This window comes from Pteropus medius, unplaced genomic scaffold, assembly GCF_902729225.1.
Source record: "Pteropus medius unplaced genomic scaffold, Ma_sr-lr_union100, whole genome shotgun sequence".
NCBI classification, from domain to species: domain Eukaryota; kingdom Metazoa; phylum Chordata; class Mammalia; order Chiroptera; family Pteropodidae; genus Pteropus; species Pteropus medius.
The window spans coordinates 115,974-131,447 of NW_024353787.1; the positions used below are offsets into that span (position 1 = coordinate 115,974).

Consider the following 15,474-nt stretch of genomic DNA (forward strand, 5'->3'; position numbering starts at 1 on the left):
ATGTATTTTGAACTACTTAGAAATGGCAATAAAACATGCATATTCAATTATGTTCAACCACATGTTAACCCACTAGATACAACCAATTTACAGTCGTCTCTCAGTAACCACGGAGGGAATGGTTCTAGGACACCCTCAGATACCAAACTCCACGGTGTCAAGTTCCTTCTATCAAATTGTATAGTATTTGCATATAACTTATGCACATCCTCTCATATACTTTAAATCATCTCTATATTATTTATACCTAATACAATGTAAATGCTATGTAAATAGTTGTTATACTGTATTGTTTAGGGAAGAGGACAAGAAAAAAGTCTGCACATGTTCAGTACAGATGCAACCATCACAGGCCTAACTACATAGTACATGTCTGCAACAATGTGACATTTTCCCAAATATTTTTGATCTGCTATTGGTTGAATTGCAGATGTGAATACTGAGGGCCAAGTGTATGCTCCTTTTGGGGGGAGAGCAAAGAAGCTCCTGATGTATACATTTTAAGTTCTTTGAGTGTCATCGATTGGAAGGTTGTAGCTCTTCACCAGCACTCATTTTATAATATTCAAACTTACACATGTCCATTCATGTACAAAGAAAAACATACAGCATATGTGTACTACATTAAATAAAATGTCAAAAAAGGCTGAGGCAAAAAAAAAAAAAAGAGAGAGAGAAAGAAAGAAAGGTTGAGGCCCATCTTCTTAGAGAAGGGTCTCATCAAGGTAGAATTGTCTAATAATAGTATTCAGGTCATAATGATGTTGGATGTTGGGTTATAGACAATTTTTGTCCTCAGTGCCAGTTTTAGGTGCCTTCCATGTTTAAGAAAAAAATGTGAGCCCTCAATGAATATTCTTGTTGAATTAACGTTGAAACAAGAATTTCTCATTATATCACTTTCAAGCTTCTAGTTTAGTTTAATCAAAGAGTATTCTGAGAATGTAGAGTGAAATTTTAAAAAAACATTTGTCATCATTTTCAACCATTTATCTGTGTGAACCATATTTTCTGGATGCAAGGCAACCAAACAAAATTTAGAAATAAATAAATCAGATGATGCTGTCAACCAAAAGGCCTCTTTAAAAATTTTTTATGTTTACAAAGATAAGTCTCAATATTCTCATTAATGGATTTCATAATAAAGAAAGACTAAAATGAACTTATAAGGGAAATTTATGCCCACAAAATATCTTTCTTTCTTTGCTTTCTGTAGTAGAGTTCTACATGAAATTTAATTAAAAAAAAAAAGAGATTCTGGTGCTTTAGAAAGTTTGAACAACCAGGAGTTAGCAAGCGATAGCCCACCAGCCATATCAGACCCTCTGCCTATTTCTGTACACAGTTTCATTAGAACACAGACACGCCCGCACATTTATATTCTCTGTGGTTACTTTTGTGCTACAATGGCAGAGGCATATAGATGTGACAGAGACCACATGGCCCGCAAGGCTAAAATATTTTTTATCTGGCCCTTTGTAGAAAAAGTTTGCTAACTCCTGATGTAGTCATACGCTAAGTCACTGAATTTAGAGGTTTATGTGTCAGAATATAAGAATCACCAATTCCCTGAACTGTTGTCATTATTAAATAATTCAATGTTGAATGCAATTCAATACTGAAGTTCTGGGGAGTTCTAAGAGATCTTTAAACTTTAGGATATGGTAGAAAAGTAGCCATTCTCAGGAAAAGGAGTGTAAACTTTTCCTTTACTATTTAAGTGGCTATAAGAGTACACTAACATCGTCTGGTAATAAAACCTACAAGATATCAATTAACAACCAGCAAGTGACTGAGTTCATAATGAATTTGTCTGAAAGACTTAATTTGCAGCCAGAGATTATTCAGGTATCTAGGCACAATCTTTGTATCTACTTCCAAGAGATGTGTCAGTCCCTGGTGTATCCATACTAACTCCTAAATATTAGCCTCTCCCCAAATATCACATTTATACCATCCAGAGCTGATCCCAGTATAAAGATGATGTGTAGCCATCCATTCACATGTACAAAAGAGAGAAATTCCTCAAGATAGAAAATTCTGTTTTAATATTTCTATGTTCATTTGACAGTTCTAAGCGGGCCAACTAGTCTCTTTACTTTTTCCCATCGCAGGAAGAGATTTTGTAAAATGGAGCAATGTTATACAGCAAATGAGAAATAGATCAGGTTGAGTGGGGAAGACTGCTTCATGGATCCCCATTTGTTCTCATAGCCGACCTTGATTCTGACTTTTATTAAATAAGAGGTCATCACCAAAGGCCAAAGCAAAGAATGAGGTTTATTCTCTATATGTTTCAGAGCCTGCACTCACCTGTTTTGGCCTGGGAATCAGGTGCTGTGATCTCCATGATGAGATTTTCTAAAGATGTGCCTGTGCAATTGATTTCTTCTACCAAAGTTCCCTTACTTGTCCAGTCATCTAGGAGACCCTGTTTCAAGAACAAAAAGCTAAATGTAACATCTGAGAGCTTTCTCCTCATAAGTGGGGATGTCTGTTCTTCTATATATACTCCCTAGTTATGATGAATTAAAAGACCATCCTCATATATTGAGCCATTTCAAGATCTTAGACAGCCAGGTATGAAAGAATGATACCTTGAAATAATCAGGACCTTCGCATTCATTCATTCGTTCATTCATTCATTATTTAATGAGTATTTACTATAGGCCAGGCATCATGTTAGACACTGGGAATACAAAATAAGGATACAGTTCCTAAAACCAAGAGTTCAGATTATCAATTGCATTGTAATGTAATATCTGCTATTACAGAAATATAGACAATCAGTAAATTTTGAGAACACAAGAGGAGATACAACTAACTCTGGCTAGAGGGAGGAAAGCTCTGAGTTAAGACAAGAGGTTGCCAAGTGGCCAAAGGTAACAGCATGCATGTAAAGAATACAAAGGAAATGGCCTCTGCAAAGTAAAATGAGGAGCTAAACAGTGATGTGTAGAGACATACACAGAATCATAGGCTACACTTTGCATTTTCAAGGGAACTTTTTATTGGGTTTAAGATAGGAAATAATGGCATCTGTTTTAACACTTAAGTAAGTACCAAGTCATATTGTGTCTAAGATGTGGACTGCCTACCATGGTAATAAGATTTTACTCTAAAATAGGGACACCATCCTTGCCTTCAATCCCTTCCTCCGCACTGAATTTCCCTGATAATTAGTTTGCTTTTGACTTAAAGCTGGAGAGCAGCAACAGAGAAAGACAGAGAGCCATGAACATCTAGCAAGCTCATGCTGCCTAACTTCAAACTGAACCTTATCAATTCATAGCTGCCAATTTTTATTAATTACTCTTGACTCCAAAGGGCCACAGTTCTCAAATTATGCACTGACTCACAGGACATCTTAAATTTTTGAAAGAAATACAGTGACATCTGTTGGACACCATATGAACAACTACTATATTAAGTTGTTTGGACTTGACCACTTGGCAAGTGAGGTTTTCTATTTTTGTTTTTGGCCTTTGTGCTGCCATGAAAAATTTCTTGAAACATAAGGGTACTATGAACCAAGAAATTGGGAAACTTCTGTCCTAGTGAATTCCCTACACCAAATGCTCCTGGTACTCTCTTCTGTTAAAGCAATCAAACTCTTTTCTTTCATCTGCTCAAGATAAATCCTGCTTTACTAAGATAATAAGGATGAATGCATAAGAGTTAGTTGGAGGCTGGTTTCAACAAGAAGAGATATGTTAGAAGTACAAGCAGAGGCCAGATGACTACAAATCAAAGATGGTACAGAAAGACTCTGCAAAGGATAGGAAAACGGTGTTCTACCTTTGAAGGCACCTTCCAAACATCTGATCCTAACCTTTCCTTTATTAGTTGTAGTACTAGTTCTTATCTCCTTGATTTCATAATCATATATCTAGTCATTGGCTCGCATATAATTGTTTAATTCTCAAACATACAATGAGAGGTTAAGCTTCTCAAGGACGGAGTTTGGCAACTGTCTGTCTTTTTTATGATGCACCATAGCATGAGAGGCATCTAAGAAATTGCTGAAACTTTACAAGTACTAGTCCCAGATTATTGTTTTGGTTTTTTAAATAGGAGATGTTTTGGTGCTTAGTGCTTGGGTAGGGGTGGGTGGGAATTTCTATATTGATGCTCATGGATAAATTGCATTTCTCATACCACTTCTCCACCACATTTGGAGATGAGTCCATACACGCTTCTAAACCGCTGTCTAGCTTGATTCCTAGAGATCTTTTTGTTCGCTTACCTTCAGGTGTTCGATCTGCTTTTCCAGCTCTTTAGTACTCATGAAAGTCTCTGTAGGTGGAATACTCCCTTCAGTTTCTTTCAGCCATTTCTGGAAGGTCCTAACCAGCTTACGGAATTCATCCAATTGTTCCTGGCAAGATGACGCATCTTCTTCTCTGTCAGTGAAGACGTTTTGTTACTTGCGAAACTAAGCTATGTGGAAAGTTAACTTGAACTAAAACAAGGTTCATTCTTGGATTCTAGGCATCGGTTTCCTAACAGGGCCTTTCCTTTCCATCATTTTTTCCACAGCAGCTCTGGCTAAACAACCACATATAATATAGGAGAGCATCAAACTAAGGAATCTGTTGCCCTTGTTTGGACATTTCTGGGGAAAGAAGTCTTCAATCTTACTCTAGGCCAAAGTGAAAGTGAGAAAAACTAAAGGGAGCCTGCTATTTAGGTACTAGGATACAGTGGAAAGAATGCAGGCTTTGGATCCCAAGTCCGGCTCTGTTACTTTTTGGGTATTTGACTCTTTCAAGGCCTAATCAAATGCTAATTCCTTTAGTAATTAAGATGCTAAAAATGAAGCTCTAAGAAGTTAGGCTAAGTACACCGATATATAAAATAAATCAAGGAGAAAGGATTTTGATTTCTCCTTTCCCCTTGATTTATTTTATATATCGGTGTACTTTTTGGAATTCAGTTTTAGAAATGGCCACATTTATCAGACTTCAAGCCAGGTATTCTGGTTCCTCAAATAGCTAAAAGGTCCTCAGCAGAGAGGAAGAAACACAAAGCCTTCTTGCCTTTGTCCGCCTCCCTTTCACTAAATAACCTGCTGCTTATAGTATTGGTTTGAGCAATTTCTTTCCTCTAATCAATAATGCCAATATTTGCTATTATATTTATGGCTAAACCAAGAGAAAAAGTCTTATCAAGCTCTTACATCTATGTGAGGTTTTCTAATAGAGGAATCATGGCTTTTCAACAATGAGCAGATAACCTGAAACCAGCCACCTTTGTCATATATTTCCATGTTTGCCTTAAAAGAATACAGACACTCCTCTAAAACAGCAACTTAAATGTGGTCAAAACAAGCAAGGTGAGTGCCAACATAACCTTTAATTATGCCTGGGAAATCTCCTCTAATTTTTCTCTTTATTTCAAATCCTGCCACAATCCTACTTGGTCTCCCAAATTTGTTCTATTTGGTTCAGGTAGCCTGGGTTTTTGATGGTACAGAGAGGAACTGAGCCCCATTACAGAGAAGGAATTATTTAGTAATAGAAAAACCACTAAGCATCAAGTAGCTTGGGTAGCTGTGGCTGAAAGAGGCACTTTTCAACCCACTATGACTCATTAGCAGAGTTCTTGATGCCATCTTTTCTAGTGAAGAAGGAACAGATAATCATTTCACTCAACAGCAAGAAAAAATTAGTTCCCCAACACTGACCAATGTATTTGAGAACTCACCTTTCTTTAACTGTCTTCTGGAGTTCTGTGAAGTCCTTTTTGAGGTTCTGTACCCTGTCCTGGTGCTGGGACAGGTCCAGTGCAAAGCCACAGGAGCTCAGTTCAGTGACCAGATGCTCGAGAGTCTCAAGGTTCTCCTGTTGGTCTTCCATTTCCAAATTGAGCTCCTGTCAAGCAAACAGGAAATGTATTAAGTCCTCTGGTCCTTATAAGTAAATATACACTAAAAGATGGAAGATATCTAGACAGCATAACAGAGTGGAGGTTTTTGGAGTCAAAAAAAAAACAACCCCTGAAAGTCAATCATGGCTTTGTCACTTATTAGCTTGTGATCTTAAGCTATTAAACTTCTCTAAGGTTCTACAGCCTATCTCTTCTCCTGTAAAACAGGCAAATACACTCTCTCCATTATTATTTAACACTGTATTGAAGATATTAGGTAAGAGAAAATAATGTGCGGCATAAACATTTGAAAAAGAGGTAAAACTATATTTTCAGATTACATGAAAAGATACTTGCAAACCCAAAAGAATCAACAGTACAACTAAACCAAACAATGAATTCAATAAATAGCAGGACATAAAACCAACATATGAAAATCAAGAATGAAAACTTCATTTACAATAGCAGTACAAAAGGTACAGCTTTAGGAGTCGACTAACAAGAAACGTATAAAACCTTTATGAATAAAACTTTAAAAAACTTCTGAAAGACACAAAAGCAGATCTAAATAAATAGGAAAGATCCATAAAAATACGTGTATGTACGTATACATGCATGTATGAATAGCTTAATTTAATGCGACCCAAATAAAAATACCAACTTTTTCTCTCTAGAACTAATAAAGTTGATTCTGAAGTTCATATGGAAAAACAAATGTGCAATTATAGCTACGAAAAAGCCTGTAAGAAAAAAAAGTAATTAGGAAGACTGGTCTTAGATATTAAACATACCATGAAGCTTCTATAATTAAAAATAGTACGCTATATGACTAGGTAGACCAGTGAAACAGAATGGTGCAGCCATTTGAGAGCTCGAGTTGGCCACTCCTTGGTCAGATGAAGTACATGCATATACTATAACCCAGCGATTCTGCTCCTGTACATACATACATATCCGTGGTAGGTAATCCTTCTCACCAAATATTTCTATTTCTGTACATTCTAGGTACATGGTAGGATTACATTTCACCATAGTCAGATGTGGTCCAGTGAAACTTGCTTTGACTAATAAAATGTGAACATATATGATATCCCCTCTTCCCACTGAAGCGATAATTATGGAAGCTATGTCAGGATGAAGTTTCCATCAACTTGAGTCCCTGAGTGACCATGATGAGATGAGTAACTTGCTAATTTGGGTTGAACATGTAATGTGAGTGAAAATTAAAATCTAGGCTATGTTTTTTAAAAATGGGAAAACAGTGCCTGCTTTAAAGGATGGTTGTGACAATTCTTTAAGTTAGTGCACGTAAAGTTTCCAGTATACTGATTGACATATTGTATGCTCAGTAAATGTTGGTCCCCTCCCTTGCCCTTCTTTTGCCTTTATTCTGTTAATCTGGGAGATAATCCTCACCTGGATCTGCTGGAAAAAGTGTGCAATATCTTGATCTGGCTGATTTCCAGAGGCCAGCATCCGACCTTTGTTTTCCATGAATTGCTGCAGCTTATCAGAGAGATGTTCAAACATCTCTGCCTGGGGCAGGAGCTTCTTTAGGGAGTTCTCCTTCTCTTGCTGTTGTAGACAGAGCTGCTCGAAGCGTTGGCTCACCTCTGCCAGTTTGCCCTGCAGCACTGCTGCTGTGGTGCTGTCTGCTGTCTCCATGAATCGGGTCACCATCTCACGGGTAGCCTCCAAGCTGCTCTTTTGCCGAGCAATATCCTGCTTCAATTTCTGTCATCAAGAACATGTCTGTCAGCTCCTGGCTCACTTATTCTAGGATATCTGAGCCACAAACTAATAAATTTCTAATAACTACATGTTCACCTCCTCAAAGATGGTTGGAGGATTGCATCTGAGCCTTCAGAATACCATGCATCTCATCCCCTTAGTTCTCTAACCAATTTCACCAAATCACTTTGCTATCACCACTGTTCTTACAGTTTAACAATGGTTTAGAAATTGAGTAGAAATATCTTCACATGGATTAGCCATCACCCCTACGTCTCATTAGAAGATTTATAGAAATGACTTCTGATACTTTTTCAAAAATGATGCAGTTATGGAACATGGCAAATATAACCTTCATGGGAACTCAGGGTAGAGGTCTTACCATGTTAGTGGCCAGAGCTTCTTGGATGACTCCCGAGGACAGAGATGCCACCTGCTCTTCTTCCAGATTTTTTTCAACTTCCCTGATGGACTGTAACAAGCTCTCCAGGCTTTCCTGGACACTCTGAGATTGAGCAATTGCCTTCTGCAGCAGAGCAGAGCGCTCAGCCAGGCTACAGGAGAAACTTTGGAAATGGCTAAGTATGAAACCTGGAAAATCAAGGCCATGAGAAGAGAGTAGAGACTATTTTTGAGTTGTGCTTTTAAAAATAATGTATTTAAATCTCACATGTTTATTATAATAACAGACATCAAGATGAATAGAAGGAATAAGCTTAAAGGGTATTAATATTTGAGCCAAATTCAATAAGCACTATTTATTTAGCCCTTACAAAGTGCTAGGAATTTCTGTCATTAAGAACATATCTGTCCTAGATGCTGAGGACTAAAGATAAATCAAGATAAAGTCCCTGCTTTCTACAAACTTAAAATTCTAAAAGAGAGCACAGGCAGAGGAAGGGACATCACAATTAACCATGAAAATAAAATCCTAAGTGCTATTTTGGTACTAGGAGTTCTATACTGGAAGAGCCAGAAATAAGAATGGTTATTTATCTTTTATATACCTGGGGTGGTAATCATGACTTTATAAAATGTAACCTCTTGGCTATATTTTGAAGCATAAAGAAGATTTCATGATAAGCAATATTATCAGCTAAGCAACAGGAGAAACTTCAGGAGTAAAGTAATGAAGAAATGACCAGTTTACTTTGGAAAGAAGTAGTGTGTGGCTAGAAAGCAGAATGCCTGGGGAACAGAGATTGAAGCCAGAATGCAAAGGTACTTCGATGATGCAAGAATGTTCATTAGAGGGTGAGCTATTATTCATGTTTATATCCTCAGCACCTAGCTTGCGTCGGATACTTGTGCAACACATTGTGATGTATTACAAAACAGAGGTACATACTAGGAATTGAGAGAGCACTATTACTGTTGCTGCTTCATACCTGTAGTTTCTTGAATATGCTTGTGGTCTAGGGCTGGCTCCCCTTCAATTTCCATGAGGTCATGAGCTACTTTTTGGAGCTTTTCTACAGGTACTTGGTGCTCAGCCAATTCCTCCTGCAACTGCTGCTTGTCCATGAAAAAGAACAAAAGAAAAATATCTGAGTGAGTAACCAAAGCTGGTTCTAGGAATCTAGAGTTACTAAGCATCTTATAGAGTAATTCTCAGCTTATCCACAGCCACAGATATTAAAGTATTTAGGGATCAGATCTTGTCCAAAGAATCCCAACCATGGCATTTAACCTATGCCAGTATTAGCTTTGCTTTGGGGTACTCTAAGTAATGCAATACAATGGCCAGTGTCCTGGCTTACCTTTGTTGTTGCAAGCTGCTGTTGCAGGACCCCAGGGTCAGAGGCAACAGTATCTGAGAGGAGCTTCTCCACACTGGCCTCACAAGCCTGCATCCAGACCTGCAGGCTGTCGGCACTGCTCTGGAACTGCTGATACTGGCCTAGCAGCATGCTCAGGTGAGAGCCCAATCGTGTACACTGCACGAGAGAAAGAAGGGAAAGCAGGCTTAAGCAAGGCCAGGCCAAAGGCAGAAGCTTCCTAGGCATGGTCTAAAGAGAAACCTGCCTTTTTTACAGGGAACTCACCGTCACTATAGTTAGGGGCAGTGCGGGGGTCTCCACGGACAGGGATAGCAACCACCTTCTATGAGTGGGGTCTTCATTGTTTGAGCCATACCATTCACCTCAACTTTATTATATATAAGAGAAGATTTAGTGAGCTGTATAACAAACCACCAAAGAACTATACATCAGGTTGCAGGCAGAAAGGGAATGAGAGATACAAAAGGTGTTCCTCTTTGGAGGTTAGGGGTATTAATAGAAAACACAAGACAGGTAAGAAGAACTGACTAGATCCTACATCTTAGGAGCTAAAGGGAGTTCTCTGATACAGAAGAAGATAAGGATTTACCCTAGATGCTCTCTCCAGGAATATAGCCTGTGTACTTGGTTTAAGTTTCCCCTGTACATGTCTCTAGGGAGCCTGCGTCTCCTGGTCAGAACAGAGGAAGGCGAACACCTCTGCCTTCATCACTGGAGTGAGACATCCCCCGATATTGCTAGGAACAGATATTAGACTGTGGGTCTCCATGTTTTTTGCATTTTTGTGCAGCTTGTAACGACATTCTGCCTGTGGTTGATATACAAATTAGCTTGCTTACTATGTCCTCAGGTTTCTGAGGCTCAGAAATCACCCACAGTTGTGTAAGGGCAGCCATGATCATTTCATCACAGGCTGCCAGGAGCTTCTCCCATACCTTTGCATGGAGAGCAGTGTATCTCTCTGTTGCATCCTTCAGCTTATCCTTCACTAAGGTTCCAGTTGCTAATGGTTCTCGGCCTTCCTCAAAGCTGTTTTCAGTGTCCAGCACTTTCTGTCCTGAGATAGTCACAAATCTCAAGTCTCCTTTGTGGGAAATTACGTCTTCTGAGAAGCTCCCTTGCCGCTTTAGCAGGGAGGGAAGGGCTTCGGGGCTGCTGCCACACTTATGCATATTCTCCAGCTCCTTCTCAGACCGTTCCAGCCAGTTTTCAAACTCTCTATGGTCCTGCAGAAACTTCTGTAGCTCATCTCGTAGCGTCTGTACCCGCTTCAGCTCTGCTTCTGACTGGGCCAGGGAAGTCGCATATTGTTCTTTTAGCTCTCCTAGCTTCTCTTGCAACATCTGTCTTTCCTCAGGTGTGAGGTTGTGGCCATGCTGGTCCAGGAATGCCTGAGCTGACTGGGTGGCCAGGATGAAATTCTGCTGCTGAGACAGCAATTCTTGGTGACAGGTCTGGCAAAAAAAAAAGCCCCCAAAACGAAGGACAAAATCAGTAGAAACACCACAATAATTTGTTTACATTTACAGCTAGAAATAGAGATCTCTGTAGGTCACTTTTCTAGCTGCTTGGCAATCACCAATATTTCTCTTTCTCTAAGCATTATGCCATATGCTAATCCAAACTGAATTGACATATATAGAATCTTATAGTTTTCAAAGAGATTTTACATGTATTATCTCATCTGATTTATGGTACAATCTGCAATGTAGGAAGACAAAATTGTGAATACTAAAAAATGTACTATGTTTTGACTGAGGTCATACAGATAGTTAAGGGATGAACTGATAATAATGGAAGGTGAGACTAAGTTGGGTGAGCTGTATATATGACAATACAATGATTTTTAATTCTTAGCTGTGAAACATGCACTCACATATTGACGAAGACTGTCCCTACTAGAAAGATCTAGGAAAATTAATTCATTAAGTAAACAGTTTATATATTAGTGAGAGTAAACTGTGTTTCTGGATAGTATAGGTAATTTGTATCTTTATGTGCATGTGCTATGTCTATGTACTTATAAACAGAACTTTTTTCTATTCCAATGGAATATTAGTTCTTTCAGAATAGGGGTTGTTTTAACAATGTTCTTCCCGACTCTTACAGAAGTCAGTTAGGAATTCAGTCTGTGTTCCTGACTATCTGTTTATGCAACCACCTAGAGAAGGACTATAGCCTACTTTTCTTCAGAATATTGTCTAGTTTCAATCTGTATCAATAGCAACCTGACAACTTCAGCTTCCAATGTCATCTCAGGGAAGCTGAGATTCCTTCCCAGAATGGAAATGGTACTTGGTCAGGCTGATTGCTGCCAGTGAGAGGTGTCAGGGAGGTCCCTATAACAGCAGGACCATCTCTACTCTGTGTTGTTGTTACAAGATTGCCAGGGCCTTAGGGGACACATTATAATAAATCTGCCAAGTATAGAAGTGGAATGCCAGAGACGGAAATCCTACTAATACAAAATAGGGCAATAGCCTACATAAGCCCTTCAATAGAAGCACTCCAGCTAATTCACATTTTCTTTCCTAGAAAGGTGTCACGACTAAAATATGTGATCTGTGTGTTTTATAAGTGCCCTAAATATATAATTATCTTTCAATCATGCAATATAATGTGCCTGCATGTGCCAGTTAATGTCCCAGAAGATGGTTTATCTGATTGGTTCACTGGTTTATCTCTAATGCCTGTCATATAGCAGGTGCTCAATATTTGCTGAATGAATGAATAAATGAGTAGCACTATATAGTAAGAAATAGTTTCTTGAGGGCAATAGGGAGCCATTAAAAGGATACACACACATATCTCATTTTAGAAAGATCACTTAGTGTGGGGGATGGATTGGAGGGTAAAAGCCAACAGGCAAGGAGACCGGTAGAAGCTACTACAATAACAGAAGTGAAAGTTGATAGTAGTCTTAACTACAATAACATCTCAGTGGATATGAAGAAGTGTGGCTGACTGTGAAAGAGATATAAGCAGCATGAGATTTGATGACTGAGTCGATACAGGACAGTGAGATAGGGAAAGGAATCCAGGATGATGTCCAGTTCAGGTAATTAAGTGTGAATACAGAAAATAGAACATGTTTAATTGGGGAAGGGGTTCTATAGTAAACAGAAGTTCTGTTTTTCATTTTGAGGTGCTTGTGGTACTAAGATGCAAAAAGACATGTAATGGTTTGAAGCTCAAGATAGGAATCTGGCCTGGAGACAAATATATACATGGAATTATTTAGTACCAATGATAATTGAAGTGTTGTGAATGGATGACATTATCCAAGAAGAGTATATTCTGAAAGATGAGAAGAGGTCTTGACTATTACTTGGAAGCACATCAATATTTCAAAAGCTGGCTAGGGGAAAGGAAGAGATTATCAGGGCACAGCAGTGCTATGGAAAGCAAGGGAGAAAGTATTGCAAGGGGTGTGACCAACAGTGTCAAAGCTATTGAGACATCAAAGAAGATATGGACTAAGAAGTGCTCACTGGATTTAGGAGCAAGAAGGTTATGGTGACCTGCTTATGCAGAAGAAAGTCCCTAGCATAGTGTGGACAAGCTAACATCCTTACCTTCATCTTCTCACATTGCTGGTCCAGTTTCTCTGAGGCTTGGTTGACCCCCATGTGACCATCGGTGGTATCCAAGGCTCCTCTCTCCAGGCTAGCTCCTGAGAACTGCTGCATTTGTTCACCAGATGATCTCACTGAAGCCACCCAATCTAAGAGAGCATCGATCTTACTCCTGTTCTCTGCCAGTTCCTTGGCTGCTTTACTCTGAAAACCACAGAGGAAGTCTAGTGATAAGGCCCTAAATACTCAGCAATTAATGTACAGGTTATGTAAAGGGAGAATTTTTTATGCTTAAGAAAAAGAGGAACTCTAAGACGGTATAAACAGTCTTTGAACCCATAAAAAAGAATGAGCATCTTCTAAATTTGTTGAACAAATAATTATTTAAAACGATCTCTAGATTTTGTCTACATCTTACTGGTTTGAAAAAAAGGCGGGGCATGGGGGAACAAATCCTAGGATTTAAAAAGCTTTATTTTATTAAGAGATGATTTAGTTCTGGCACCTCAGCAAGGCTTCATGGAATCCTTTCTAGGAACACCCAAGTGATACACTGGCTTGCCAGGGTAAGAGCTAGTAGTCACACTCAATTACCTGGCTGCTCTACTCTAAGAGAAACACAGACCTCTCCTATCCTTTTCTCTGCCAAACAGAGCACTGAGTTCTGAAACTAACCTCTCAAATTCTATTTTCTGACTCTTTTCAAATATTTTAGTTAATTAAAAAGTATACGCCAGGTGATATATTCATGTAGTTTAGAATTCATCTTTAGGCATTTCTTGTTTTTCTACCTCCTTTGTTAGCATCAAGAGTCCATGGCCAGACAGAAGGGTCTAATTCAATCTGCTGGCGCCGAGTGGGATGCAGGAGGCCATTTGTAACTACTTTCTCCCAGGCTTATCCTAGTGCCATAATTCCCACAGAGACTACAGTGGCAGCTTGGGGATAGCTTTCGGCCCACTAAGACTCCTCAAATGGTTCTCCCAGCCCTCTGAACCACCAGTCCAGATTCACGTTAGAAACCTGCCAGTTGCTTTTTTCTCCCCAGGGTAGTATTACCCTTCCTCACCAAGTTCTTTCTGACATTAGTCAGAGTACTGAGTACACAGAGAGCAAGATTTTATTTTTTGGTGGTGGGGATGGTAATATGAACTTTCCATCAACTATCCCTGACTTTAAAAGTCCTTCAGGATGTTTCCTATAAAAATAAATACTGGCTCAGAGACCAGCTCCTGAAGTTGCCCTTTTTTATGATTTTATGCTTTCTGTAAGGCAGTTTTCCCTCATTACCTTGCATTTGTGTAGGTACTGAAATTTTCTTTAAAAACAAAACAAAAACAAACCCCAAATATCATAGCAGTCTGGTTACCTTTTCAGTCTCCTGCTGTAAGGCTGAGGTCACTACTTCCTCCAGCTCTTTCTGGGCCACCCGTGTCCGTTCCTGGAGAGCCTCATATTGCTCCTTAGCCTGATTAAGTTTTTCCCGAAGAGCTCTCAGTTCCTGGGAGCTCAGCTTGGTCTGGTTCTCTTCCAGGAACCCTTCAATGTCTTTGACAACACTAGCAAATGAGGCGGCACGATTCTGAATGTTGTCCTGCAAATCCTTAACACATGAAAACAGGGATGGCAGAGCCTTCGACTTTGGTACTCTAAAGACCTCTAAGAGTATGAGGATGGAATGACTAGGATGATGTATCTGCAATGGGTATATGTCCCTGACTACTATCTGCTTAAGGTTTAAGCCTAAACCAGTGTGAATAATACACTTAAAAATATTTTTAAGACATTTTCTAATTAATTTTCCAAGCAAACTATAAATTTCTAAGCAGATATTTAGTGAAGACAAAAAATAAACTGCCCATAAACATGTTGTAGAACAGAGATTTTTATTTTGTAATAAGTTATCCTCAAAGAGATCATTCTTCTATAAAGAAGAGTTGACAACTGGATTCTAGGTGAGTCAAGGCCTGGTTGCTCCTTTATAATCTCTTGGTTATCACTCCTTATCCTTAAAGTAGCCTTTAAGACCCAGCATGATATAGGTTCTGCCTAGTCTACAGCCTCATCTTTCACTAATCTTCCCTTTGTTTTGGTCTTTGTAGTCTAAATGCACTAGCTTTCTTTCAGTTCTTGAATATGTTGTTCTCATTCCCATTTCCACCTCAAGAATGATGCATAGGCCTCTGCCTGGCATATTCTCTTCCACCTCCTGCCTCTTCATGCATTAACTCTTACATATTCTTCATTTCTCAGTTTCAGTGACACTTCTTTGAGGTAATCTTTTCTGACATCCGAAACTAGATGGGGTCTCTCTGTTACATGTTCTCAGATAACTTTTCCTTTATAGATATAATAGTTAAAAATTATATGCTCATTTTGTGATTATCTGTATAATATCTGTCTTTTCCACCAGACTGTAAGTTTCATGAGAACAGGGATGGTTACTATTATATTGCTAGCACTGAGCACTGTGTCTGGCACATAGCAAGCCTTAATAAATATTTGTTGAAGGAAGGAAA

General features: G+C 38.9%; 1 protein-coding gene across 1 annotated transcript in view; it reads right to left on the minus strand.

The window, feature by feature from the left end:
• Nucleotides 1–15,474, minus strand: part of MACF1 (microtubule actin crosslinking factor 1) — a 297,622-nt gene that overhangs the window by 84,565 nt on the left and 197,583 nt on the right. The window contains 10 exon segments of the mRNA XM_039850987.1: nt 2,314–2,431; nt 4,247–4,403; nt 5,707–5,873; nt 7,285–7,602; nt 7,982–8,190; nt 8,988–9,111; nt 9,360–9,536; nt 10,316–10,834; nt 12,956–13,159; nt 14,325–14,558. Of these exon segments, the coding sequence (XP_039706921.1) occupies nt 2,314–2,431; nt 4,247–4,403; nt 5,707–5,873; nt 7,285–7,602; nt 7,982–8,190; nt 8,988–9,111; nt 9,360–9,536; nt 10,316–10,834; nt 12,956–13,159; nt 14,325–14,558 (2,227 nt within the window).